The sequence below is a fragment of the Poecilia reticulata genome, linkage group LG11 (genome assembly GCF_000633615.1).
Source record: "Poecilia reticulata strain Guanapo linkage group LG11, Guppy_female_1.0+MT, whole genome shotgun sequence".
Lineage (NCBI taxonomy): Eukaryota > Metazoa > Chordata > Actinopteri > Cyprinodontiformes > Poeciliidae > Poecilia > Poecilia reticulata.
Genome location: NC_024341.1, coordinates 12,737,210 through 12,760,911, shown reverse-complemented (window position 1 = coordinate 12,760,911; position 23,702 = coordinate 12,737,210). Strand labels below are relative to the sequence as shown.

General features: G+C 42.0%; 3 protein-coding genes across 4 annotated transcripts; 2 read left to right on the top strand and 1 right to left on the bottom strand.

Moving 5' to 3' along the window:
• The first annotated feature begins 138 nt into the window (after positions 1-138).
• On the top strand, positions 139-9,779 carry LOC103472307 (methyltransferase-like protein 24). Of its 2 annotated transcripts, XM_017307528.1 has the most exons (5): positions 139-3,098; positions 5,930-6,018; positions 7,919-8,055; positions 8,205-8,472; positions 9,149-9,779. In XM_017307528.1, exons 2-5 carry the CDS (start codon positions 5,959-5,961, stop codon positions 9,452-9,454), a joined length of 771 nt encoding a protein of 256 aa, XP_017163017.1. In that variant the 5' UTR covers positions 139-3,098; positions 5,930-5,958; the 3' UTR covers positions 9,455-9,779. The 2 variants fall into 2 exon arrangements, with proteins under 2 accessions (XP_017163017.1, XP_017163016.1); XM_017307527.1 differs by lacking the exon at positions 139-3,098 and having other exon boundaries at positions 5,930-8,055.
• Positions 9,780-10,913: 1,134 nt separating this feature from the next.
• Positions 10,914-20,131, top strand: wasf2 (WASP family member 2). The gene is made up of 9 exons (XM_008421827.2): positions 10,914-11,147; positions 12,983-13,146; positions 13,267-13,401; positions 13,480-13,633; positions 14,046-14,163; positions 14,260-14,378; positions 16,822-16,980; positions 17,225-17,694; positions 18,917-20,131. Exons 2-9 carry the CDS (start codon positions 13,014-13,016, stop codon positions 19,072-19,074), a joined length of 1,446 nt encoding a protein of 481 aa, XP_008420049.1. The 5' UTR covers positions 10,914-11,147; positions 12,983-13,013; the 3' UTR covers positions 19,075-20,131.
• A 1,392-nt stretch (positions 20,132-21,523) lies between these two features.
• gpr3 (G protein-coupled receptor 3) lies at positions 21,524-23,506 on the bottom strand. Its single transcript, XM_008421825.2, has one exon. The coding sequence runs from the start codon at positions 23,096-23,098 to the stop codon at positions 22,106-22,108; it is 993 nt and encodes a 330-aa protein (XP_008420047.1). The 5' UTR covers positions 23,099-23,506; the 3' UTR covers positions 21,524-22,105.
• Between the last annotated feature and the right edge of the window lie 196 nt (positions 23,507-23,702).

Below are 23,702 nucleotides of genomic sequence, written 5' to 3'. Positions count from 1 at the left end.
CTGTAAGAGTTATCGTAGAAACTAAAAAAAAAAAAAAGGGTCAATCAAAAAGGGGTGGCCATGTTTAGAAGGTAACTCGCTGATGGACAGAAATATTGTAAATCCACAGCTTGTGTGGACGCGTGTGCCAGACGGATGCGCAGAGTGACGGAGAGTGAAAGCAGATGGGGGAAGTTTACGGGCCGCAGATTGTGTACAGTTTGTCAACAGGCTGATTAAATAGACTCAGACGTGGCCGGAGGAAACGTGTTTGCTGTGACATTCCACTGTATGGCAGAGGGGGGGGACACGTTCTGTCAACAACGCGACATGACAGACAGAACGGCTGGGGGGGGCCAGAAGGGGGCATCTGCTCTTTCTTTCTCACTTTTATGTTCTTCTGTGTTTGTATAAAACATTGACATTTTATCTGCATTTAAATAGCTGGTAAAGTCCCTGGTAACTATAATCCATCTGTACCCTGAAGATAATCCACATGGCCCTCTTTGTACAATATTTGGCTTCAATATAACATTTTTACATTTGAGGGCACTTTACTCTCTCTACTTTAATCTCCACTGGTTTTCGGTGGTTCAGCTGGTTTATATGCTGTTTTATTCCACAAATTAGAGAAGTTTATTCCAGTAACTCAGTTTACTAAGCGTGAAGACTAATTACACACAGAGTGATGTTTTCAAGCCATTATTTCTGTTAATTATTATGATTTTCTGCTGACAGCTAATTAAAACACAACACTAAGATTACATTACGCCAGACCAACAAAAAATTTTTTTATACAGAAATGTGGGCTTGATGTTGCAAAGTAGGTTTAATGCCTGATTAAAGGTTGTTATTTCAGAACGCACATCCTAACTTGCTGAAACTTTCTAATGCCAGTTTTCAGTGAATGTTATCTGAAGGCACTGGAAAACACAAATAGATCTAATTCATATCCAGCTGTAGAGAATCAGTTTGGTGTAAATTCAGACCTGGATACAAGCAGTCATGTGCAGTCACATTCAGGTGATCATTTAAAGATAATGGGTAAAAAAAAAAAAAGTTGCCAACTAAGTGAGACTTTGATTTGGCAGCGTTCTTTAATCCTGAGCAAGAAAGTGGTCATAGTGGAAATGAAACGATCCTTTTGAACAGGAAGAAACCTCCAGCACAACTAACATCAGTGGGTGCAGCCATCTGCTGCCAAATATGGAAGCACTGACCCAGGGGTACCTTTTATGAGACAGCAAAACAAAGAGAGTACACGGGGCTAATGGCAGCAATTTTAAAGGAACTGATGCTGCGCAAAAAACGTTGACATGAACGAATGCATCACTCTTGACAAATTTCACAACCAATAAACGTTTTGCAAACGACGGCATTTGCAACAGAATAACAGAAGTTTGTTGAGAAAGGTAAAAAGAAAAAAAAAAAGGTTTTCAAAGCTGGCAAGAACCCAGTATTCCTAAGTTCCGCTGACCTTCAGGAACTAGAACAAAAAAAAACTATTTTAAGTCCTTAAATTAAAACCACAACAATAAACAAGATTCAACAGCTGAGACGGTGGGTGAAAAAGAAGCAGTTGAATGAATATTTGGTGTTTTATAAAAAAAAAAAAAAAGATACAAATATCAAACTTGAGTGTTACAATGAGTGGTAAGCATTAGATATCTTGATTTAAAAAATACTTTAACATTTTAAGCAGGCTTCTTTCATAAAATCCAGATAAACATAGAATGCCACAGAACTGAAAATGTTTTTTTTTTGGAGTTCGTACAATCATCTAGATCGCTGAAACCTAAAAGATGATCCAGTTTCTTGACCAGAGCTCTTTCTCCTTCTGGCTAAGAGCTCATCCCTTCTTAACACAAAGAAGAATCACAAAGCCGCATTGGCTGAAACTGCTCAAAGTTCATTGTGAAGATTACAAAGAAACTGGCAAACTCAATGGCGCCGTAGCCATTTAGATATTTCCATTAAGGCTGCTCTATGTGTGACATGTGCTCCATTTTATTCTTGCCTTGAATAAAATGGGGCATCTTTGCTTATAAAATTAGGAAGATGGATATTTTTCTTCAGTTAGGCCACTTTCTAAATTAATTTCTTAATGATATAATAAAGATGTGACACAGTGCCCGAAAGGCATCATCATTCAAACATAAACTGAAATATTTATGGAATAGGTTATAAACAATAATATAAGAAGAAATAAAACGACAGGAGCAAAGCATTTACAGCAGGAAATACAAATTAAAAATTAGGCAGAGCTTAAATGGTTGAATGGAAAATGGGCCAATGTGAAGCTACTTGTAAAATATAAAATACTTTCATCGGTAAATAAAGAAAAACTTTAAACAATCTTAAGAAAGCCAGCAAGAAAATATAGTTATTCAAAAATAATATTTAGAAAATAGAAGTGACTACAGTCAGTGGACTTTACTGTATGGCAGTTCTGTCTGAGATAAAGTTTATGTTTTTCAACAAATTAATATGTATCTTGTAAATGTGAATCCTGTGTGAGTATGTCTGTTTTTTCTTTTCTGATGGAAAATTAATTTTTTCTTGCCTACATTTGGTAATTGTTGACTCCACAGTTGTTAAGATAAATAAAACAGCATTTTGAAGGGGACCACCGCTGACTGAAGAATGCGCCTTGTCATCACAAGTTTCCCCTGCGGGTGACAAGGAGGAGGAGGAGGAGAAGGCCGGAGATGAAGGGAGGGAACGAAGGAGGACCCAGCTGGAACCTTCCTCTCTTATCTGCCCTGGGGGAAAACAGGGGAGGAAATGGGGGGTGAAAAGTTGGATTACAGGGAGATGTTCAGCGTCTCAGCCACGGAGGAGGCGTGCGGGAGATGGGTGCTTTGCCCCGGTCGAGAGCGGGCCTCGTCCCGCTGCTGCTGATCCCGCCGGTTCTCCGCGCCCTGCAGCTCCTCGTCGTGGCGCGTTTGTGGGAGAAGTAGAGGGACGGAGCTGTCGCCTTCAGCGTTATCAGCATAGAGCCGGAGAGGAGGTCAACGGGCAAGGCTCGGGGAGTCAGCTCCGGGAGAGCGGGAGCGGAGGAGGAGGTGAAGGATGTGGAGCGAGCATACGAGGAGTAAAACGAGATGCACGAGCGCCAGGTTGGTATAAAACAACAGGTTGTAGTGAAGTTTATAAGTTAAGTTCGTGTGTGGTTATTACTCATATGTTTCACAGAAAGGATGAGTTCATAAGGTTACACTTTAACTAAAATATAATAATAATAAAAAAAAATTGTAATGAATGTGTTTATTTTCCAGTGACAGTTTAATGGGCGACATGTCGCGTAATTAAATAACATAAAAGCTAAAGCGGACATGAGCAACATAAAAAATAAATTTATATTAAAGAGTTGAAACTGTTGGCTTAATAAGCCTGTTGTATTGTGGTCAAATTAATGTCCACCTGCAAATGTGCTATCCTGACATTCTCTTCAGGAACCACAGTAATAAACAAAATCTATAATAATATGAGTATATTTTTTTGCTGCAAATGTTGTAACATATACAAATAAAAGTACACATAAATACATAAAAACGATAAATAAGTTGTTGATGCAACCAATTGACTCAGTAGTGTTTGAACACTATTGGGGTCACAGGTCTCCTCATAACCAGAATAAGGATTTATTGTTGTTTATTGGTAACTGGTGCATTAAAGCAACACTCATGTTAAACAACAGAGACAGAAAATACACATAACTAGAAAAGAAAAGATGACATAACATAGCAACAACATAAATATAAATCACAAAGAAAATCTCATATATGCTTAACTTGTATTTCTATATTAGTGAAAATAGTTTAGTGACTAATTTAGTGAAAAGTTGCAGTGTAAGTGTTTTAAATAATGAGCAGTTCCAGCAGAGCAATTCAGGCCGGCGCAGCAGGTGGGCAGCACATAAACTAAAAACTAGTAAATCTGTCCCAGAGGACCGAGCGCTTAAACCCTCAAGAACATTTAGTGCTTTCTGGAGAAGGAGTTGGATTTCCAGGTGAGAAAATGATTAAAAGATGTGCTGCAATTAGACGAGAAGACAGATTTAAACAGTGTTTAGAGCATTAAGTCTAAGGTGTGCAACTTGTGGCTCCAGGGCCCCTGAGACCCCTTCAGTGCCTCTGTGACATTTGGCAAAACAAACTTTTGAAAGAAACCAATAGCAAAAATAAAAAAATAATGTTGCAACAGGGCTGCACAGTGGTGCAGTTGGTAGAGCTGTTGCCTTGCAGCAAGAAGGTTCTGGGTTCGATTCCCGGCCTGGGGTCTTTCTGCATGGAGTTTGCATGTTCTCCCTGTGCATGCGTGGGTTTTCACCGGGCACTCCGGTTTCCTCCCACAGTCCAAAAACAGGAGCAAAGGTTAATTGGCCTCTCCAAATTGTCCCTAGGTGTGAGTGTGTGTGTGCATGGTTGTGTGTCCTGTGTGTCTCTGTGTTGCCCTGCGACAGACTGGCGACCTGTCCAGGGTGAACCCCGCCTCTCGCCCRAAACGTTGGCTGGAGATGGGCASCAGCACCCCTCCCGACCCCACTGAGGGAAAAAGGGTGCAAGAAAATGGATGGATGGATGGATGTTGCAACATTTTAGTAAGTAACTATGCAATTGTGTGTTTTAACACACTTGCATAGAATTCCTGCATTAGAATCGTGTCAATATTCAAGTATTTAAGGCGCTCATAGATTTTCTGTGGTTTTTGTTGAGTTCTTCATTTTCCAGACATATCACATTCAATTAAGGGCAATAAATTCTTCTCCTTTTGCAAAAGTCTGTTGATTTTCTTGATTTTGAAAAGTAAAAAAATATATAAATATACATTTCTTTAGCCTTATACAAAGCAACTGTATTTATGTATTTATTTATTTATAGAAGTACTTGTAAAACCCTAAAAGCCATCTTTTTTTTGTAAACTACCGTAGGGTTTAGTGGCTATAGACAGATTTAATTTAGCAAGAACAAAGGCAGAAATATAAGTCATGGATCATAAACATTGCTGACCTTTGCACTAAACAGTGAAAAAACATGCCAAGAAAGACATTGCAAACTAATTGAGAGACAGACAGAGTTATAAAGTAATACAACATCGGGATAAAGTACCATATGAGAGCCAAAATAAGCATGAAGACATTCAGATTACTCCATAAAGTGTTGGAAAACATCTTCCCAATTCTCAGTTTGCCCACATGCTAAGGAAAACCAGTCACTGAGTGAGTGGGAGACCAGTACCTAATCCAACCCCCCCCCCACCCCCCCTGCCCAAGTAGATGAAGGTAATTTAAACGTTGCAGTCTACGCCAAGGAATGCAAAATAAACCACAGCTGATGAGACGTCCTCATCCAGCATGGCTTAGGTCAGCTTGTGTGCAGCTCTGTGGATCATTACCTGCATGTCAGAACAGGAGGGGGGCAAGGGGTAAGCCCTGTCCTGACCCCTGATCAGAGCCGGATGACAGCTGGTCTGTCTTTTCTGTCTGTGCCCCGAGGATGGACAGATTGTGCCTCCATCCTCAGCCTCTGTCTGTGTTGCTGAGCACACATCCGTCCCTTACTTCTTTACCCCAACCCTTCCTTCTCCTCGCTCCCCTCCGCTTTCCTTTTTTCTCACTCTCCCTCTCTTTATCTGCCCAAGGCTAAACTCTCTGACTCATTCTGGTGCACCCCTCCTGCTCTGCAGAGGTTGCCATGGCGTTAGGAGGAGAGAGGGGTATTTGTGTGCATGTGTGCATGTCTGTTTGTCTGTTGAGGAGCTTCAAGCAATCACCAACGGGCCTGGGGTCAGCGTCTGTGACCCACCTCCTTGGCTCTTGCATCTTCTCTTACTGTCATCCCCGTGCATTATTCAGCTGCCTTCCTAATTCCCAAATCATCTATTATTTCCTTCGCTGCAGTATATCAATATATAGTTTTTTTTTTTTTTTTTTTACATTTGCTCCCAGGTGGGACCCAGAGCGATGGAGATGCAGCCATGGGCAGTGAACGAGCCGTCCTTCTCAGCAGAACTCGGTCGCATATCACAAGGCCACAGGTAGGCACGACGGAAGCACCCGAAACTCAACAAATGCAGCCATTTTAAGATTTCGTACCGACAGTGAACTGTCTGGGCCTGCAAAAAAAGTTATCTTGTCAAGTTTTCCAGCGCATTCCTAAATTTATTATTTAATGTTTGTGCAAAACTATATTTAAAGTTTAATGTATTGAGCTGAATAATGCAAATTTTACAACTGTACTGCAGACATTTCTCTAGTTTTCTACAAACTCCTCAGCCATAACAAAGACACTAATGAGAAAGAACTGTAAATGGAAAAATCCCACATTAACTTGCAATGCTTTGAAAAAGTATTAATGACCCTTTGGCGTTTCACATTTTGTCACGTCATACCTTGAACTTCATGGTATTTCAATAGGATTTCATGTAAAAGAACAGCACAAGTCAAAAGAAGGCTGTAAATTGCTTTCCAAATGTTGCATGAGTATGTCTTAAAAGTGTGGCATGCATTTGTATTGTTGTCGAACTGAGTTAATACTTTATAGAGCTATACTTTTGCTGCAGTTACGCATGTAAGACTTATAGGGTGCTACACCACGAGCTTTACAAATCTGGAGACTAAACGTTTTGCTCAATCTTCTTTGCATAATAGCTCAAACTTCGTCAGATTAGATGGAGCATGTCTGTGAGCAACAGCTTTAATGTCCTGTCGCAATTATTTAGGCCTGGATTTTGACTTTTCAAGGATTAAATTTAAGGGTATCAGAGTAAAGCAGGTTGAAGACAAATGCACATCACACTTTTCAGATGTTTATTTTTAAAATAATAAAAAACATCATGCAACTATTTTTCGTTTCACAAATTTGCACGTATTTGTTAGTTTGTGCAGTAAAATCCAATGTAAACATATTACAATTATAACACAACAAAATGTGGAAGAGATAAAAGGGTGTGAATACTTTTGAAAGGCACTGTCATCTGAAATGTTTAGGTAAATTGTAAAAACAAATTAGTGTTAGCAGCAAAAAAACACTCAACAAAGTTGAGAAAAAAGCTAGGTTTTAAGAAGAAAAAAAAGTTCTGTTTTCAATCACATCTTTGGCAGCTCAGCATTGTAGCCCTTCAGGGAGACGCCCTTCCACCCCCCTTTGCAATCAACTTGTCCACCTGAACTACCTGTCAGACTCACATATGCATCATTTCTTGGAGGTATCCTGGAACATTTGAGCATAGAAGAGGCTGAAATTTTATGTAGGAGATAGATCTTGCCAAAATTGAACAGTAATCAATAATGAAAGAAGAAAACCCTCCGCTTTCATGAGCTACATTGCACTTCTCTGACTGCAGACATGCGTGGGGGGTTGACACAGCAGTAATACGATCAGTCAGGTGCTGTCAATATGCTGGCAGCCAAATTCTGCCGATTCTGGAGCCAGAAAAAAGATGTTTCAGACTGGAAATTCCCAAAAAGAATTTTGAGTTACACAACACCCAAGTGCTGGAAAACTGAGAACGGAAAGTTATTAAGAAACTTAAGCCGGGATACAGTGCTGGTGTGTTTGTTTTTTTGGCACCCGTGACTTTTATTGACAGCTTCGAGACGGGGAAGAGAGAAAAATGGGGAATGTTTGCAGCATCAAATCCAGGACGGCTGTGTGGAAAACTGTAGCCTCTGCGTATAGCACACCCCGCTCTACTGCTACACCTCATGTCGCTGCATGCGAGTGTTGTTTAAGCTTTTTAGTCGTCCAGTCCAAGTTTAAAGTCTCTAAAATTAAGAGAAGTTTTAAAAATGGAGAAAACTGCCAAATTTCACAAGGCTCTTTGTCAAGCCACGTCTTCTTTTCTTTCACTTCCTCTCATTTTAATGCTAGCTTTAAGACAGTCGGCTCTCAGAGCTCCGTGCCGTGTGCTTTTTCTTCTCTTCGCCTGTCCCCAGCTGAACTGCTCCAGGATTTTACCACCAGGGAAGGCCCAGGCAGTGGTGCCCCCCGTGGCTTCAGCTCGCTGGCTGCTGTGTGCCGAGGACTGGCTGCTTCCAGCTGTAGATAGACTCTGCGTTGCCTACTCCTTCAGGTGTCTGGACCCCAAACTCAGGCATTCGTAACACTAACCACGGCCGCACTGAACAATGCGTTGCATATTTAATCCTGCATGCAGAAACCTTTCAAACCACTGTCTGCGAGCCTCTGCCTCATTGTCTGCTTTTCCCTTTGTCTCGCCAGCATGGATGGAGGAGACGCAGACTTTCTGAGCACCGTCTCCAGACTCGGATGCGAAGCCCACAGTTTTGATCCCAGCACCTCCAGTGCATCTGTTGGTCACCTTGGCAACAGTTTGGCCAGTAACCATGGCAACAGGGGCGTCGTCAGCCAGCACAAATTGTGGCTGGAGTGGCGAGCTCCGAAGAGGCGCAGGCACGGGGCGAGCGGCAGCCCCGGCGGAGCTGCTCACACACTGGCCGACATCATGGCAGCGCTGGGGCATCACACCGTAAGAGACACGAGCGCAAACAATAAAAACTTTGGCCAAACAAACACACCTCAGAGTCTTTTTTACCCCAGCGTACCCGGAAAGGCACTTTTACTTGGCTGTTGCCATGGTAACAGGGCTCTGCGCCATCTCTGACTGCCATGGCAACGGTTTAAGTGAGTGAATCACACAGGGGGCCCCCAGTTACATCCGGCAGCCACGAGAGGGCGATACATACCTGCAGTCTGAGTTGGACTTCTATGTTGGTAAAATACTAATACAGGCTGATGTCTGGAGGAGCTGACTCTCATCCCAGGGGCTCACCACTCGGTTGTGAGCCACTTCAGTGCATAACGAAGGTGACGGCATGAAGACACTAATAGAACCACTTCATCTGTAATAAGTAACCATACTGCCAGATTCATGAGATCTTGTTCAACACCACAAACACTGGAAAATCTGTGACATCACACCAGTCTTTAATCTCGAGAGTAGTATTTCATTACATTTTGTGAACTTACACTGAGCTACGTGGACATTTTTAATTTTTTTTATTTTGTGTAGTCATGTATGCAGTTATGTTCAAGGAATTAGAATGTTAAAATGTTTCTTTATTTCAGCAGATGCTTAAAAAGTCTTTAATAATTTTAGTGTGCATTAAAAAATGTTATGCTAATATTTTCCTCCCCCCTTTCAGGTTGATTTTTTGTATGCTGACCTGTTAAGTGCTGAGTGGCGGCTTTTTCGGAACTGGATCGAGGCGGGGACTCTGCAGAACATTCATCATCTGGTCGCCACTGTGCACCTGCACTGGGCGGGCTTTGAGGTGGGGGGCAGCGACGAGGAGGTGCTCCGCTACTGGTTCAGTGTGCTGCGGGGCCTCGAGGCCGCTGGACTCCACCTGGTTCACAGCTCCTCAGGAGGGGATCACGGTGTCCTGAAACACACTGTGGAAAGCGCTCACAGCTCCTGCACCCTCAGCTGGGTCAACACACGACACTGACACTCAACAAATGCTGTTGTGGAGGGAAACACACAAGACTGAGAATGTTTCGCCTAAAAAATTATGCTGTTCTGTGGAAATAAATGTGCCTTTCTTTTACCACAAATTTCTTCATCCAACACCGCCCTCTAGTGGAAGTTAAGGGATTTACATTGTACAACTGGAGAGGGAAAGAGACGTGTTCATAATACAATGCTGACAAAAATTACTCTCTAATGGCGGGAAAAGGGAACAGTGGCTGATGTTCTTTGTTCAGGTCAAAATAATGTGATTCAAAGAATAGATTTTCTGCAAATCTTGTAATAAAATACAGAACAGAAATGTCTTTTTTGCTTGGCATCCTGAGATGACTTTTGTTTTGAGTTTGAGCTGTTTACATAAACTGAAATGACTGCCCCTTATTTAAATGCACAGTTAATAATTATCTGGAAAAAGCTATTTTGCTTAAACAAATAATCACAACCTCTTAACCAACGATATCCCAAAGAAAAAAGGACAGATTTAATAAAGCTTGTTCATTTTTCTGTACATCTATGTAAAACATCAATCCCCTTTTAAAAGTGTGCATATTTAAATTGATTAGGTAAAACTGTGCTACCTTCAGTAAAGATAATCTTAATGAGAAAATTTACAATATCTTCTGAGAATTAGCCTGTTTTAAATTGGTTTCACCACACAGTGCCTGGCAGAGCTCTTTTAATGTTTCCTCTTTTTTCTCCCTCTTTATAATCACATAATTCACCAGAAATTTATGTGGCAGCCAGCAAAAGAAATGATCAAATCCGTAAGCAAAAGTAATCTTTTCTTTTTAAATAAATACTAATCTATAAAGAGGCATATTTGTATTCAAAGACACTGTTCAGGTTCCCTTTCCCTGCTGAAGAAAATTATCAGTGTAGCATAACACTGTCACTACCATGTTTCACGGTGATGATGGTGAGTTCAGGGGTTGTTTTAATTGATTAACAAACCTCTCAGACCTTTACAGGAAAGCTGTACTGAGACTAAAGTACACGCAGGTGGGCTATTATTTAGCTGATTTCTGGCAGCACTTGCTTCCACTGCATTTTACTTAGAGCTGTCAGAGTAAAATCAGTGAATAAAAACCAACAGTATTCAGGTTTTTATTAGCAAGACAAAGATATAGCTATCCTAGCTATACACTCCACCACAGTATCAGATTTAAAGGTCTTTCGTTCTTAATTTAATTTTCAGATAAGTTCTTTCCGTCAAAGGCTCAGCACTTCCCGTTTAAAATACCGCCGCTGAGAGGAAGGATGCACTTTACCACCATGAACTTTTAAGTGTTTCCCTATGCAGAAGGCTCCAGTGCCAGTCATTCCTCGGACGCGTTCCAGCTCGCTGGGAGCGCACTCTGGAATGCGGGGTTGCCTCCGCCCTCCCTTACGAAAATTACGGACAGATGTTTGCCACTAGCTTGGGTGGAGTTGCGCTCGTTACGTTGAAATATCCACATCCTGTTCTTCAGCACAGAGCGCAAGATATCCTCTGTAGCCAATCACCTTCGAGAAATCCTGTCCTTCAACCAATCAGAAGTTACCAATTCCGGGACTTGCGCGAGCTGTTCAGGCTAGACTCGCTGTGCTGTAACTCTCAACATTTCTTGAGAACATTTTCCGACCTAACAAGCAACAGATAAAATAGAGTGAACCTACAGGCGCAAGTTTTAACGGTAAGGGAGTAAAATTGATTCGTTGTTGTTTATATATGGTGACGGGTAAAAAAAACACGCCCTTGTTTGAGGGTTTCTTCGAGATAAGAGGCGCTTACAAGTTTACTTCCTGCTCCGACAAGGCCGAGATCCCAACTTACATTTAGCCTGTTTTAGCTAATGTTTGGGCGTGAAAGCGTTCGCTGTTTTTACCGATTTGATTTATAAAAGTGTAGTGTTAGACCGTTCTGAAGCCCTATTGACGTTAAGTAATTAAGCAAAATTCAGTTATTCAAATCCACAGGCTGGCTCACTGTCACTGCCGAGCACAGGGCAGCCCCCCGGGCTTTTCGTGTTTTTCAAGTTTTTCCATCAGTGTCAGTGCTTCACTTTGGGGTTTTGGAGCATAGCAGCACCGAGTGGAGGAAAAAGTGGAACACAAACAGCTCTCTTTGTGATTCTTACGCTATGAATCATCTCTTCAGCTGAGTACATCATTTTAACTGGACAAACTTGTAATTAGGCAGCCAAAATGGGCCCAACAGGGAGGCACTGAAGCCACTGAGCTGTCAACCATATTCTCCTATGTTACTGTGTGCAGCTGATATTAGGTACACAGGTCAGCTACATATCACTATATATTTACACAGCTGCAAATATAATGGTAGGGAACTAGCTAACCCAAGGAGTCTCTTCTCTATTTTAACCTTTCAGTTTGGTTCGCTCAGCTGCTGCGTAGTAGATGCTGTTCTGAGCTAAGCAGCAGTTTTGCTTCTGCTTTAGTTCTGTCTGGTTCTGTGTTATTTATGTATGTGTGTGCAGAGCTTGCCTAGTCATGAGCCTCTTAACTTACTTAGACGTGCAAAAACGCTTCCGTAGCTGACAAGACATGTATTTAGTCTTCACATCATTAAAAAGTCAAAAATATGGACTGGAAATTCTTGTGTGGCAATTTTTCAGTGTAAGCTAAAGAAACAGACAGACTGCTTGTGATAAAATTGGCAGTTAACACGCCTTTGTAAAAGCTTCAATTATTCATAGCTTAGCATTAAGCATTTGGTCAAACATGAAATATTAATTTGCTGATGGTCATATACAAGACTTTTGGCAATTTAGTGTTTGATTTGAAAATTTGTGAAATAGCAGCCAATGTAAAATGCACGTACTATGCCCTTTTAAGGCCCCAATGGAAAAAAAAAACATTTTTACATTTTGCTCTTCTTTCTTCTTCTTCTTTTTCAGTTCCTCATTTAAATGTTATAGAGATTTTTAAATGAATAGAATTTCAGTTACATTACAGATACGATAAACATGTAAAATATATAAACGTACATTGACTTGTGAAAATATTCGGAACCCTTGAACTTTTGCCCATTTTGTCACACTTTGTCAAATCATACCCAGAAAGCGCAATGTGGTCATTTGAAACCTCAGAGGCTGTCATGTAAGCGCTGCGTGTCGTGCACTTCATCGCAAAAACACCCAACCTGCAGTGGAACACGGTGGTGCTAGCATCATGCTGCGGTGTTGCTTTTCTTCAACCTGGACAGGAAGGCTTATCAGTTCTTTTGGAAGAAAGAAAGAAGTCTTGGAAGAAAACTTGTCGTAGTATAGATTACTAATTATGAAGTTAGACTACAAATTATGACTTCACAATTAATGTTTACGACATAAAATCCCAATAAAATATGTTTGTGGTTGTAGAGCGAATGTGAAAAAGTTTGATGGATATGAGTACCTTTACAACTGTGTTATCCATAGCTATACATATTGTTAAGGAGGTAATTCTGAGTTTGGACAACATCTTACCCAGTGCCACAGATCAGTAATCGATCCTCTCTCTTCCTTTGTGTCAGGGTTGGGCCACCCTGCCTGCCGCCTCCCATCATGCCTTTGGTGACGAGGAATATAGAGCCGCGGCACGTGAGCCGTCAGACCATCCCTTCAAACATCCGCAGCGAACTGGAATGTGTGACCAACATCAGCCTGGCCAACATCATCCGTCAGCTCGGCAGCCTCAGTGAGTACCAGCCAGGTTTAGTTTATTGTCCGTCATATCTGTCGGTTGAGTGTACTCGTATAGCTTGTATAACATTTAACAAGGGTAAAGGAAGTTGTGGTGGTTTTTTTTGTTATTTAGGTAAATATGCAGAGGACGTGTTTGGGGAGCTTTTTATCCAGGCTGGAGCCTTTGCTACCAGAGTCAACACGCTGGGGGAAAGAGTTGATCGCCTGCAGGTTAAAGTCACCCAACTGGACCCCAAAGAAGAAGAGGGTAAGTTCTTCCTCCTGGACGTTCCTCCAGAAACTATGATCCAAGTTGTTTATTCAACTTCTCGTTTGTTTCTCCTAGTCTCTCTGCAGGCCATCACTACCAGGAAAGCCTTCCGCAGCAGCCTGACCCAGGATCAGCAGCTGTTCACCAGGCCGTCTCTGCCGGTCCCTGTACAGGACACTTACACCACCTGTAATCCTCCACCACCCCTCAACCAGCTCAGCCAGTACAGGTAGGATGGAGCAGGCAGGAGCAGCACACGCAGATGAACACCTCCCAAACATGTATCAAAACTTAAATTATGGACATATTTTAGCAGCTAAGACTTATAGTTTTCAGTGTTTCTGGGGCATAGATTGCACTAAGAGAAGAGCTGTAATTTTTCATGGTTTAATTTTATGAAATTCAACTACCCCACAAAGCAAAATGAAACTTGTATAACAAGAAGTCAGCAATGCAAGGAATGTGTCAACTCAGATTAGACACCATTAGTTTAGTTTAATCATGCAGAAAGGTATGTGAAGAAATCTTATAACAGAAGTTAAATGCCTTGTATATACTTCTACTCTTTAAGAAGATTATAATCTCACAGTTCACAACAAAGTGTGACTGTTGCTTATAGCACCTGTAAATACTGTTTGCAGGGAGGATGGTAAAGAGGCTCTGAAGTTTTACACAGATCCGTCCTACTTCTTCGACCTGTGGAAGGAGAAGATGTTGCAGGACACCAAGGACATCATGAAGGAGAAGCGCAAGCACAGAGTGAGACACGCCAACATAAGAACACGAATCCCAAAGCCGGAGTAACGCATTACAACATCCACCATTTAAAAAAAAAACCCTGTGTTTTCTGAGCAGAGGGAGAAGAAGGACAACGTGAACCCGAGGACGCTTCATCCTCGAAAGATCAAGACCAGGAAGGACGAATGGGAGCGGCTGAAGATGGGACAGGAGTTTGTCGTACCAAAGAATGAAAGGTGAGTAAACTGAAAGGAGGAGTCACTTGGGCAGCTTTCTGAAGTGCACTGTGTGTTCAGGAACCCGGCAGGCTGGAGCATAATGGGCTGTTTCAGTCATGAACTTTCAGCTGATTACGAATTTCATTTCCTTTTTCAGGGAGTTTGATGCTGTTTTTGGAACTGGGTGTTCACTGAATCGCTATAAATAGAAAGAGGAGTAATTGGAACAAATGATTTAAGTTTCTGTTTGCTTTTTAGGCTTTTTTAATAGAAACTGCCACAAGCAGACACGGCACGCGTAACAACTTTAAACCTTTCATCTTGATCCCGATTTATTACATTTTTGTTGATTGTTTGGATTACAGCAGAAGTATGTAGTATTTGTAGTAGACCATAGATTTGATTGATTTAAAAAAAAGAAAACAATTTCTGTGGTCAGTACTTTTGTCTCATACTTTTTTTGGTGGTTACCTAAAGTGGACAGGCTAGGTTGCCATGGTTTCCAGCTGGTCTCCGATTAATTTTTGTCAGCTTTTCAAAGAAAAAAAAGTGAAACCAATAGTTTTTAAGACAACATCCGTGTGTTTTTAAAAAATGATTGTTATGCATTTAAAGAGCTTAAAAACATTGCATTTTCTCTTACCTGTTTTATTATTGGGAGAAGCAACTAAAGCCTTTATCACCGAACAGAGAATAAATGGCAATGGGCGCCAGTTATTTCACTTCTTCACCAACAGCTGTTGTAGTTTTGGTCATTTTGTTTTGTGACTAAAGAATGTTGTAAAGATTCTCTCACCTGTCATCATACGTGCAGTGACATGTTGACGGCAGCATCATGCTGTGGGGATGCCTCAGCAGGGACAGGGAAGCTGTTCAGGTTTGACGGGAAGATAGATGGCGCTAAATAGAGGGGAAACCCTGGAAGAAACACCGTTACAGACAAAAAGAGGCGAGACTGTGACTGAGGCACACCAGACACAAGACCAAAAGAACTGCTCAGATGTGCAAAGAAATTCCCTAAAGTTGACGGCATTCAAAATTAAACAAGACATATTGATCCAGACGTGTCACTAGATCAATGCATGCAGAAGTGAGTTTTAGTAATGAACCACTAGAGGTGTTTATTTCCATGCAGATTTTGCAGCGTTTAAGTTTTTTTCAGATGCCGAGGGCAGGGATACAGCAATATATCGATCACTTATGAAAGGTAAAGATTTAAGGAGTCAAAATATTGACTTTCTGAATCTGTTGCCTCAGATTTGGCTTTCCAAGCAAAAATCCACATTAGCCGCTCATGTGATTCATCCCCCTGCTTATCAGCGGATCTGTACACACTGATGAGGCGGTATGTGCTGTCTGGGAATGTTCTCAAGGGGAAGGGTGTAGAGCTGATGGTCACAAAAAACTCTCCAGTAAACAACAAAAAAAGTGTCTCCACCATTTTGTTTTTTACTTTTGATTGTTTGTCTTGTCTGCCAGATGTAAAAATGATTGTATTAATCTAAATTATATTAGACTAAAATAAACTGTACCGCTAAGTAAGAATGGGAATGCAGTTCTAACAACAACAGGTATAAAAATCCTTTTGAAGAACAATATTTGTATTTCTGCGCAGCAATCTGTAGTTATAGACAACAGGAGGGGAGGAAAATGAAGGAAATCATCAATACTCTCCAGTTGCTTTTCTGACTATTTTCAGTGTTTTATCATCAGGCTTTTGTAAAACACTGCAGGTCTTTTATTTTTTACTTTTATTTCTTTTCATTTTGGTTGACGCCTTTTTAAACAATAAAACATTCTCATTTTCAAACAATGAATATTATACGATGCTCTTCATTGAATTTTCTACAGTTTTATTTTTCAGTACTCTCCGTCACCAGTTTTCCTCCTGGGTCTTGTCCATTTATTTAATTTTTCTTTTCTTTGTGTTTTCTACAGTCTTACTGTATGTGTCAGTTTTTTTTCCATTGCTTGATTTGTTGTTGATGGTGATTGTATTTATTACATGACATTTTGTTGTTGTTGCCGTCTTTCAGAATTTCAACCAGATATTTAACGTTCTGTTATATAACATAGACATTGAAAAGCAAATTATATCTTAGTATTTTGCCCAGTTTATTGTTTGGGTTTTGCCTAAAACATCTCATCACCAGATCTTTCCAGAATACGTGACGATGGCGAGCATTATTCATCATGCCATGTCAAACAAGATCTGATTAAAGAGTTTCCTATTAATTTGGAAAAAAATAAATAAATAAAAATAAAAAAATTACATAAAATTTCCATACTTCCAGGTTAGACTGTGTGTTCCTTAAATGTTCAGGGGATTATTTTTACCTGCTCCTTTAAATTCACCTCTAATTAGCAGAAGTTGCTAACTTGTTCTGTTTCTCCAATCTTTTCCTCCGCTCTGTCGGAGCAGCTGCTGTGCTTGATTTGACGTTGTTTTGTTTGTGTTCAGAAATCCCTCAGACGGACTGAATGGTAGCATCGGATCCGGGGAGGACTTCAACTCGGACATCCTTGAGCAAAGCACGGACTCTTACCACTTTGAGCCTGGCTCGCCTCCGCCCCCGCCTGGCCCTGATGACAACCTGCCTCCCCCACCCCCAGACATGGAGTACGTACTTGTAGCATCATGCACTCTGCCCACACATGTTGCCAGCACATGGTCGCCCTTGGCAGCATGTGGTGAAAGCGAAGTCACGCTCGCCGCAGCCTTGCGCTCGTCTCTTTGTTAACTTGAACACGAGCAGCTGTGGTTGAACCTCTGCACAGATATAAAATGTTAATGGAGGGAAGTGAAGTCTCCATTAAGGCCTGTTGATGTCTCAGTGTCTCTAACAGCGACTTCTTCTCTGCAGGTTTAATGATGGAACAGCAGCGCAGCATAGAGTCAGCATGCTGAGTCCAACCCATCCTCCTCCAGCACCTCCTTCTATGTCTCCCCCTCCGAACTCCCGCCCAAACCTTTCCCCGCCTCCCGCACCTCCTCCCCCGCCCCCACCCTCTGGTTTTGCTCCACCTCCTCCTCCAACTGGCTTCGATGGCAGTCCCTCCCCACCTCCACCCTCCTTTCCATCTCCACCCGCTCCGCCTCCACCGCCCAATATGCCCATGGCTCCTCCCCCACCACCAATCTCTACAGGTGGAGGACCGCCACCCCCGCCGCCGCCTCCTCCACCACCGGGGCCTCCTCCTCCACCCTCTGCCTACAGTGCTCCACCTCCTCCACCTCCCTCGGGCGGTGGTTTGGCCTCCAGCTCTGCTCCCAAACCTCAGCCAGCTCCTGCCAGCGACGGTCGCAGTGACCTGCTGCAGGCCATCCGACAAGGTAAGACGTAGGAGAAGCACGTCAGCGGAAACATGAGTCTGCTTCCAACAGGTTCCGACTCATGGAGAGCAGCGAGCAATAATTTTCATTGAGTTAGTCATTTTAATGTCTTGGTATAAATTGCGTTAAGTGACATCATGTAAAGCTAAAAGGCTGACATTTAACTCGAACTCTTTATTTCTAAAAAGCAGCAGTTGGTGGGGGAGTGAAGTTTCTCCCCCACCTTCTTCTAATTAAACGAAGTTGGTGTCAAACGTTTGTGCAGGAACACGTTTTGTTTGTGCTGCTGTCATTTTAAAGATATTAATAAATGTTTCGAGCGCTCATCAAAGGTCAACCAAACATTTACAAAATCAAACAAATTAGGGTCAAGCAACTGAGCACCGATTTTTATTTTTTATTTTTTATCTGCAAACAGCAAAATTAATTCATATCAGTTTTGTTTGATCTGAATGAGGGAACAGGTTGATCTCTGATCCCCTTTTTATCTAATCTTAAAAATTGACACCTTATTTCGTTTTGTAAATGTGGGCTGCTGTTGACCTTTGATGACGTCTGGCAACATTTATTTATATCTTTAAATTGACAGCGAAACAAACTAAAAGTAGTTTTTTTTTTTTGCTGCACAAACGGTTTACACCAATTTTGTTTAACTTAAAGTATTTGGGGTGGAAACTTCACTCAGGTCCTGAACCTTAGATATAAGATAAATGCATTAACATCAGGTTTTCTTACCTTAGTGAGAAATTAAACATAAGTGGAAATGAAAAGTTTTTCTGCAGCCTGAGAATGAGCCCCAATCATCAGGCCTCCACCACTGTGCTTCAGAGATAATTTATTATAAAGTTATTGTTCCGGGTGTGCTTTCTGCATTTCTTCAGGATGGAAACCTTGTAGTTTGCTGACAAGTCCTGAAGTCAGATTCATTTTATAGACAATCAATTTTAGGCAAACAGCTAAGCAAGCTTTATTTCTCAGTCAATGTATGTCTGGGATTTTTGTAACTTCTCTGAGTTTACCACAGCCAGACTCCAGGATGAAGTCACTGGAATATTGTTTTCTTTAGGATTGCATAGCAACACAAATCTGCCAAAACGTTCACATTTGCTGATGATCATGCAGTTTTTCAGCAGACCAGATTGGTTTCGCCTTCCTGGTTCTGCGGTGGGCTCCTTGCAGCCCATCACAGACAAACTAAACATCAACTAACTTCTTCTTCTAGGTTTCAACCTGCGTAAGGTGGAAGCTCAGCGGGAACAGGAGAAGAGCGATCACTTTGGCAACGACGTGGCCGCCATCTTGTCGCGCCGTATCGCCGTGGAGTGCAGTGACAGCGAGGACGACTCCTCAGAGTTCGACGACGATGAGTGGTCCGAATGATCACGTCTCCTCTCAGCTTCACTACCACCATCTGACCTTATTAGCCCTGATCAACATCTGGTCATTTCCTTTTGTATTACATTCTTCCAGTATCGGTTTGTTTTTTTCTACGCCACTCTGCGCAGGCACCATGACGTTTTTAAAATCACATTCCTTTACCGGTTTATTCCAGTTATTCAAACTTTCCGAGGCCCTCTGTGAATATCGTCTGTGAAGATCAAAAGTGTGACTGTGGTTGCTTGCATCCCAGTTTGCCAAAGCCTTCTTAAAGCAACTCGTAGTGGTTGATATAACAGTATTGTGAGGCGTGAAACGCGTCTCCCTCCTGATCATCTGCATAAACGAATCACTTCTGATTTTTATTTTGCTGTTAGTCAGAATTTCGTGCCTCATTTCATTCACTGTATGACCAAACTAATAGAACAGGTTTGCACGTAACATCCTCAATTCACGGTTGCTGAATGCCCTCCAAAGAGACATGAAATGTTGACTTTAAAGTAATTTTATGCCAGAGTTGTGTGTTTCTATTCCATCATGAAGTCAAATTATTGCTGTAATTTTAAATTCCATTGACACATCTCTGCCATTTTTTTTCCCCATATTTCTATATTTTTATCTATATTTTTGGTGGAGCAAATAACTGGTAAATTAACTAACCTTAAATGAATGCAAGATATTGCCATACTGAACACATGGAGATAAATATGAGGTATTTGTATTGAATTTTATTTGTATTATGTATTTTCCTGAGATTATTTTTATTTTATTTTTCTTGGGGAAGGCGGGGGTGAATCAAATTCTGTTGCTTTAATCAGTGATCAAATGAGGCAGACTTTTGTCTCATCCAGTGCCTTTCTACTGGCAGTTTAGTATCTGTGCTTTCATTTTTTAAGCCTATTTAATAGCAGGTTTAACTGATTAATCAAATTTAAAGTGCCTTTTATGTAAAGTGCATCAGTTCTGCTGCACAGTTGCACAGCATGTCTTGCCAAATTGATGCTTTTCCTCCCTTTAAGTTCAGAATGATTTGTTTCAATAAATATTATTTGAATTTAAATTCCGGTTTGGATTTCTGTGAGATTGTTGGGAGTTCTGAACAATGTGGTATGCATATATATTCATCACCCCTGAGTCAATACTTTATAAAAAAATCTTTTTCTGCTGTTACAGCTCAAAGTCTTTTTAGCTCAGGGACTAAAAGCTTTGCCCATTATTTGCTAAATGACTTGGGCTCAGTCTGACTGGATACAGAAGTAATTTTCAAGTCTTTTCAAAGATTCTGCTGGATTCACAGTCTTAAATTGAATATTTTTAATTGCAAGTATTAAAAGACTTTAATACTTTTAAAGTATTAAAGGCCTGCCAGGTCATCGTACCTCCAAGACCTGCTCTTAGAGGTACGATGAATGCCACTCCTGGATTGACTGCTTTGTAAATACCAGTCTTTAGCGTTCCAAGTAGTATTTTAGCTTTCCACTCTTTTGTTTTTACAAAATAGTTTAGAAATGAGCTACAAGAAATCAGCCAGTTTCCAGCAAGTAACTTGAAGTTGCATTCCACAGAAAAATCTGCAAATAGATTAGTAGGTGGTGATCCCACTGTATTGGGCTCTAATAGTACTTAACATTATAAAACTGCACCACTGTCCACTATTTTAAAAGGAGTTAAGCGCTTGACTAGCACAAAATGAAAAATTTGGTCTCTGCAAAACTTTGTACTTGATATCTGGTTTTAAGGGCAGACAACGAAATGTCTATGTTGCCTTATCTGCTGGTTCTTGGAGAGAATAATCTAGTTTGGCTTGAAAACAGACATTTTGTGAGTATAGCATTTATAAAGCTCATCGTGTTTTGTATTAAAAGTCTTTCAATTCAGATCACATCTCAAGAGCTGAAAATTATAAATGTGATTTAATACGTTTTTCTTTTTTAAAAGTTACACGCGTTATGAGGAGCCATGCCGAATTAAGTTAGGTTTATTTCCACAATTCAGAAAGATTTTCAGTTTAAATCATACTCTGCTCAAAAGGCTTTAAATATTACCTAGTTCCTAAGAGATAAACCTTTAAAAACAATCCACATGCTTTATCCATGACTCACTCTTGTTTTTTTTTTTGTTTTTTATCAGCAGTGGACACCTTTTGACTGCGCCTGGAAAAAAAAATGTGCGGGGGTGTTTAAAGATCAGAAAACGAGCGGAAAGTGAGAAAACCCTCTTGCATAATCGCTTTTCCCTCAAGCCGTGGCTGCTTTGTAGATTTTAAAGGGATGCGTGAGATTCAGAAAGACTGTAATGAGGTTGCAGATTGCATTGGCAGCCAAATCATTCGGGATGCTTCAGCATCAGTTTATCCACAAGTGAGTAAACGAGCAAGAGAAAGAGACACAAATTCACTAAAAGCTTCCTGCTGCAGTAAAAAAAAACGTTTTTTTAAATGAACGATGCATCATACAGTAGAAAAAAAGACTTATTTATTATTCATCAGTATAAAACATTCATCCATCTCCAAAAGGTTGTGCAACAAAAAGAAACAAAAAAAACAAACATACGGTCAGTACATCTCAAAGTGCTTTTATCAGCATGTGCAAAAATATATTCCCGCTTGTTTCTCACACGTTTCAAGTAATTAAAACTGGGCTTTGGATCACACGTTTTCACACCACGAGGTGTTAAAGACCCAGCGCTCCCTCTCCTCTTAAAGTGCTCACACTGATGTGGCCCAAACTCGCAGCGTCCCTCTGATTGTTTGATTCTGGAGATCCAGCAGAGCTACAGTCGTCTGAGGCACAAAGTAGACACCGGACAGTACATCTAGTACCGAGCTGGCCGCCGGCCAGCACTATTCAGTACATTCTGATTTGGAGGACTTCAGCTCTGGAAAAAAAAAAAAATGCTGCTTGGGCGTGTAGGCGTGTTTCACTCAGTGGAGGGAAAAGTTTTTCCACTCTTTGAACGTTTACGACACTTTTGAGTTTTTGGCACATTACACAACGATATGTCTGGCATAGATTGAGTGCTGCTCTGACTGATCTCACACGTCGACTGGGTAGTGGGTGCGCGTGGTGTTCGAGGATCTGTGTGGGCAGCAGGCGTGGAGCAGCACCTTCCGAATGTCTTTGTTTCTCAGGCTGTAGAGGATGGGGTTGAGCAGGGAGCTGCCGGCCGCCGGCACCAAGGTGGCGTAGGTGTACAGGGGAGGGCTGGACGCGTCTCCCAGCAGCCCCCAGAGGGAAAAGGGCATCCAGCAGCCCACAAACACACTCAGGACCAGGATCAGGCGGGAGAAGCCTTTCCCACTGCTGTGTCTGCTTGGGTACGGCTGGTTGGTGGGCAGGAAGTGCCTCTGGGTTGCAATGGCGTGGGCATGCCGCCTCGCAACGCGGCAGATCCCCACGTACAGCTGCAGCGTCACAACTACAACCATCAGGAAGCCACCACACAGCAGGGAGAGATAGGTGCGGGTCAGAGGTCGTGCTACAGAACAGGAGCTTGCCTCCTCAAGGCAGTGCCATCCCATGGCGGGTCCTGCGCCAATGGCACAAGCGCCCAACCAGACCAGCAGAAGAAGGGTGGCGGCCCTGCGCCGCGACTGGCCCGAGCCGTAGGTGAGTGCGTGGCTCAGCGACAGGTATCTGTCCAGGGCGACGCCCATGAGGCTGCAAAGGGAGGCCGTCAGGGAGGTCACCAGCAGCCCCGAGGTCAGCAGGTCAGACCAATCGCTGGGCTCCACGCAGAACCGGAAGAGGAAGTGCAGGATGAGGGCCACGCCTGCCAGGAGGTCCGCCAGGCCGAGGCTGGCCAGCAGCAGGAAGACCGGGGCGCGGAGAGATGGGGTGGCCAAGATGGTGGTCACCACAATGGCGTTCTCGGTGGCAATGAGAGTCCCTGAAATGCAGAGGGCCACGCCCCAGACGGTGAGGGGTGGGAGCTCGGGTTGAGTGGAGCTTTCCTGGTGGTCCAGCGGGAAGAAAGGTTCCAGACCCGAGGACTCCTCCCAGGGCAGCTCTGAGGCGTTGAGGATCATGGCTGGTTCAACAGCAGCACCAGTAAAACCTAAATGAGAAGGAAAGACAGAAGAAAATGAGATTACTTTTAATGTGATTCATTATTGCATCTCTCTTTCGGTGTCCATTAAGCTGGAATGTCCAGGGAACGTTGGGTAGTTTTGAGCCTCTTGGGCAGATGGCTGGAAATTATGGACTTAATGCAATTATGGAAAAACTCAGCTGTTTCACTCATTTATCCTCTGTAGAAAAATCATAGTTCTGAGCAGAGAATCACGTGTTTGTTCTTAAATGTATCCTCCAAAACAATACATCTAGAAACTGCTCATCTTAGGTAAACTGATTTCTAAAGGCCATTTGTTGTTTATGTATTCCTACACTGCCTGACAGTCACGCCCCTGGATCTTCACATTTTGTCAAAGTGTTTTATTGTAAAAAAAAAAAAAAATGTTACATACCAACACAATGCCATTATCAACAATGTATTGTTTTCTTTGGCAGCATCATGTTGCACGAATGCCCCCCCCCGCTCACTCTGTGATTATGGGAAATTGTATTAAGGCCAATCCTGTAGAAAACCTGATAGAGGTTTTAAAAGTCTAACCTCTTGGGCAGAGGGTTCGT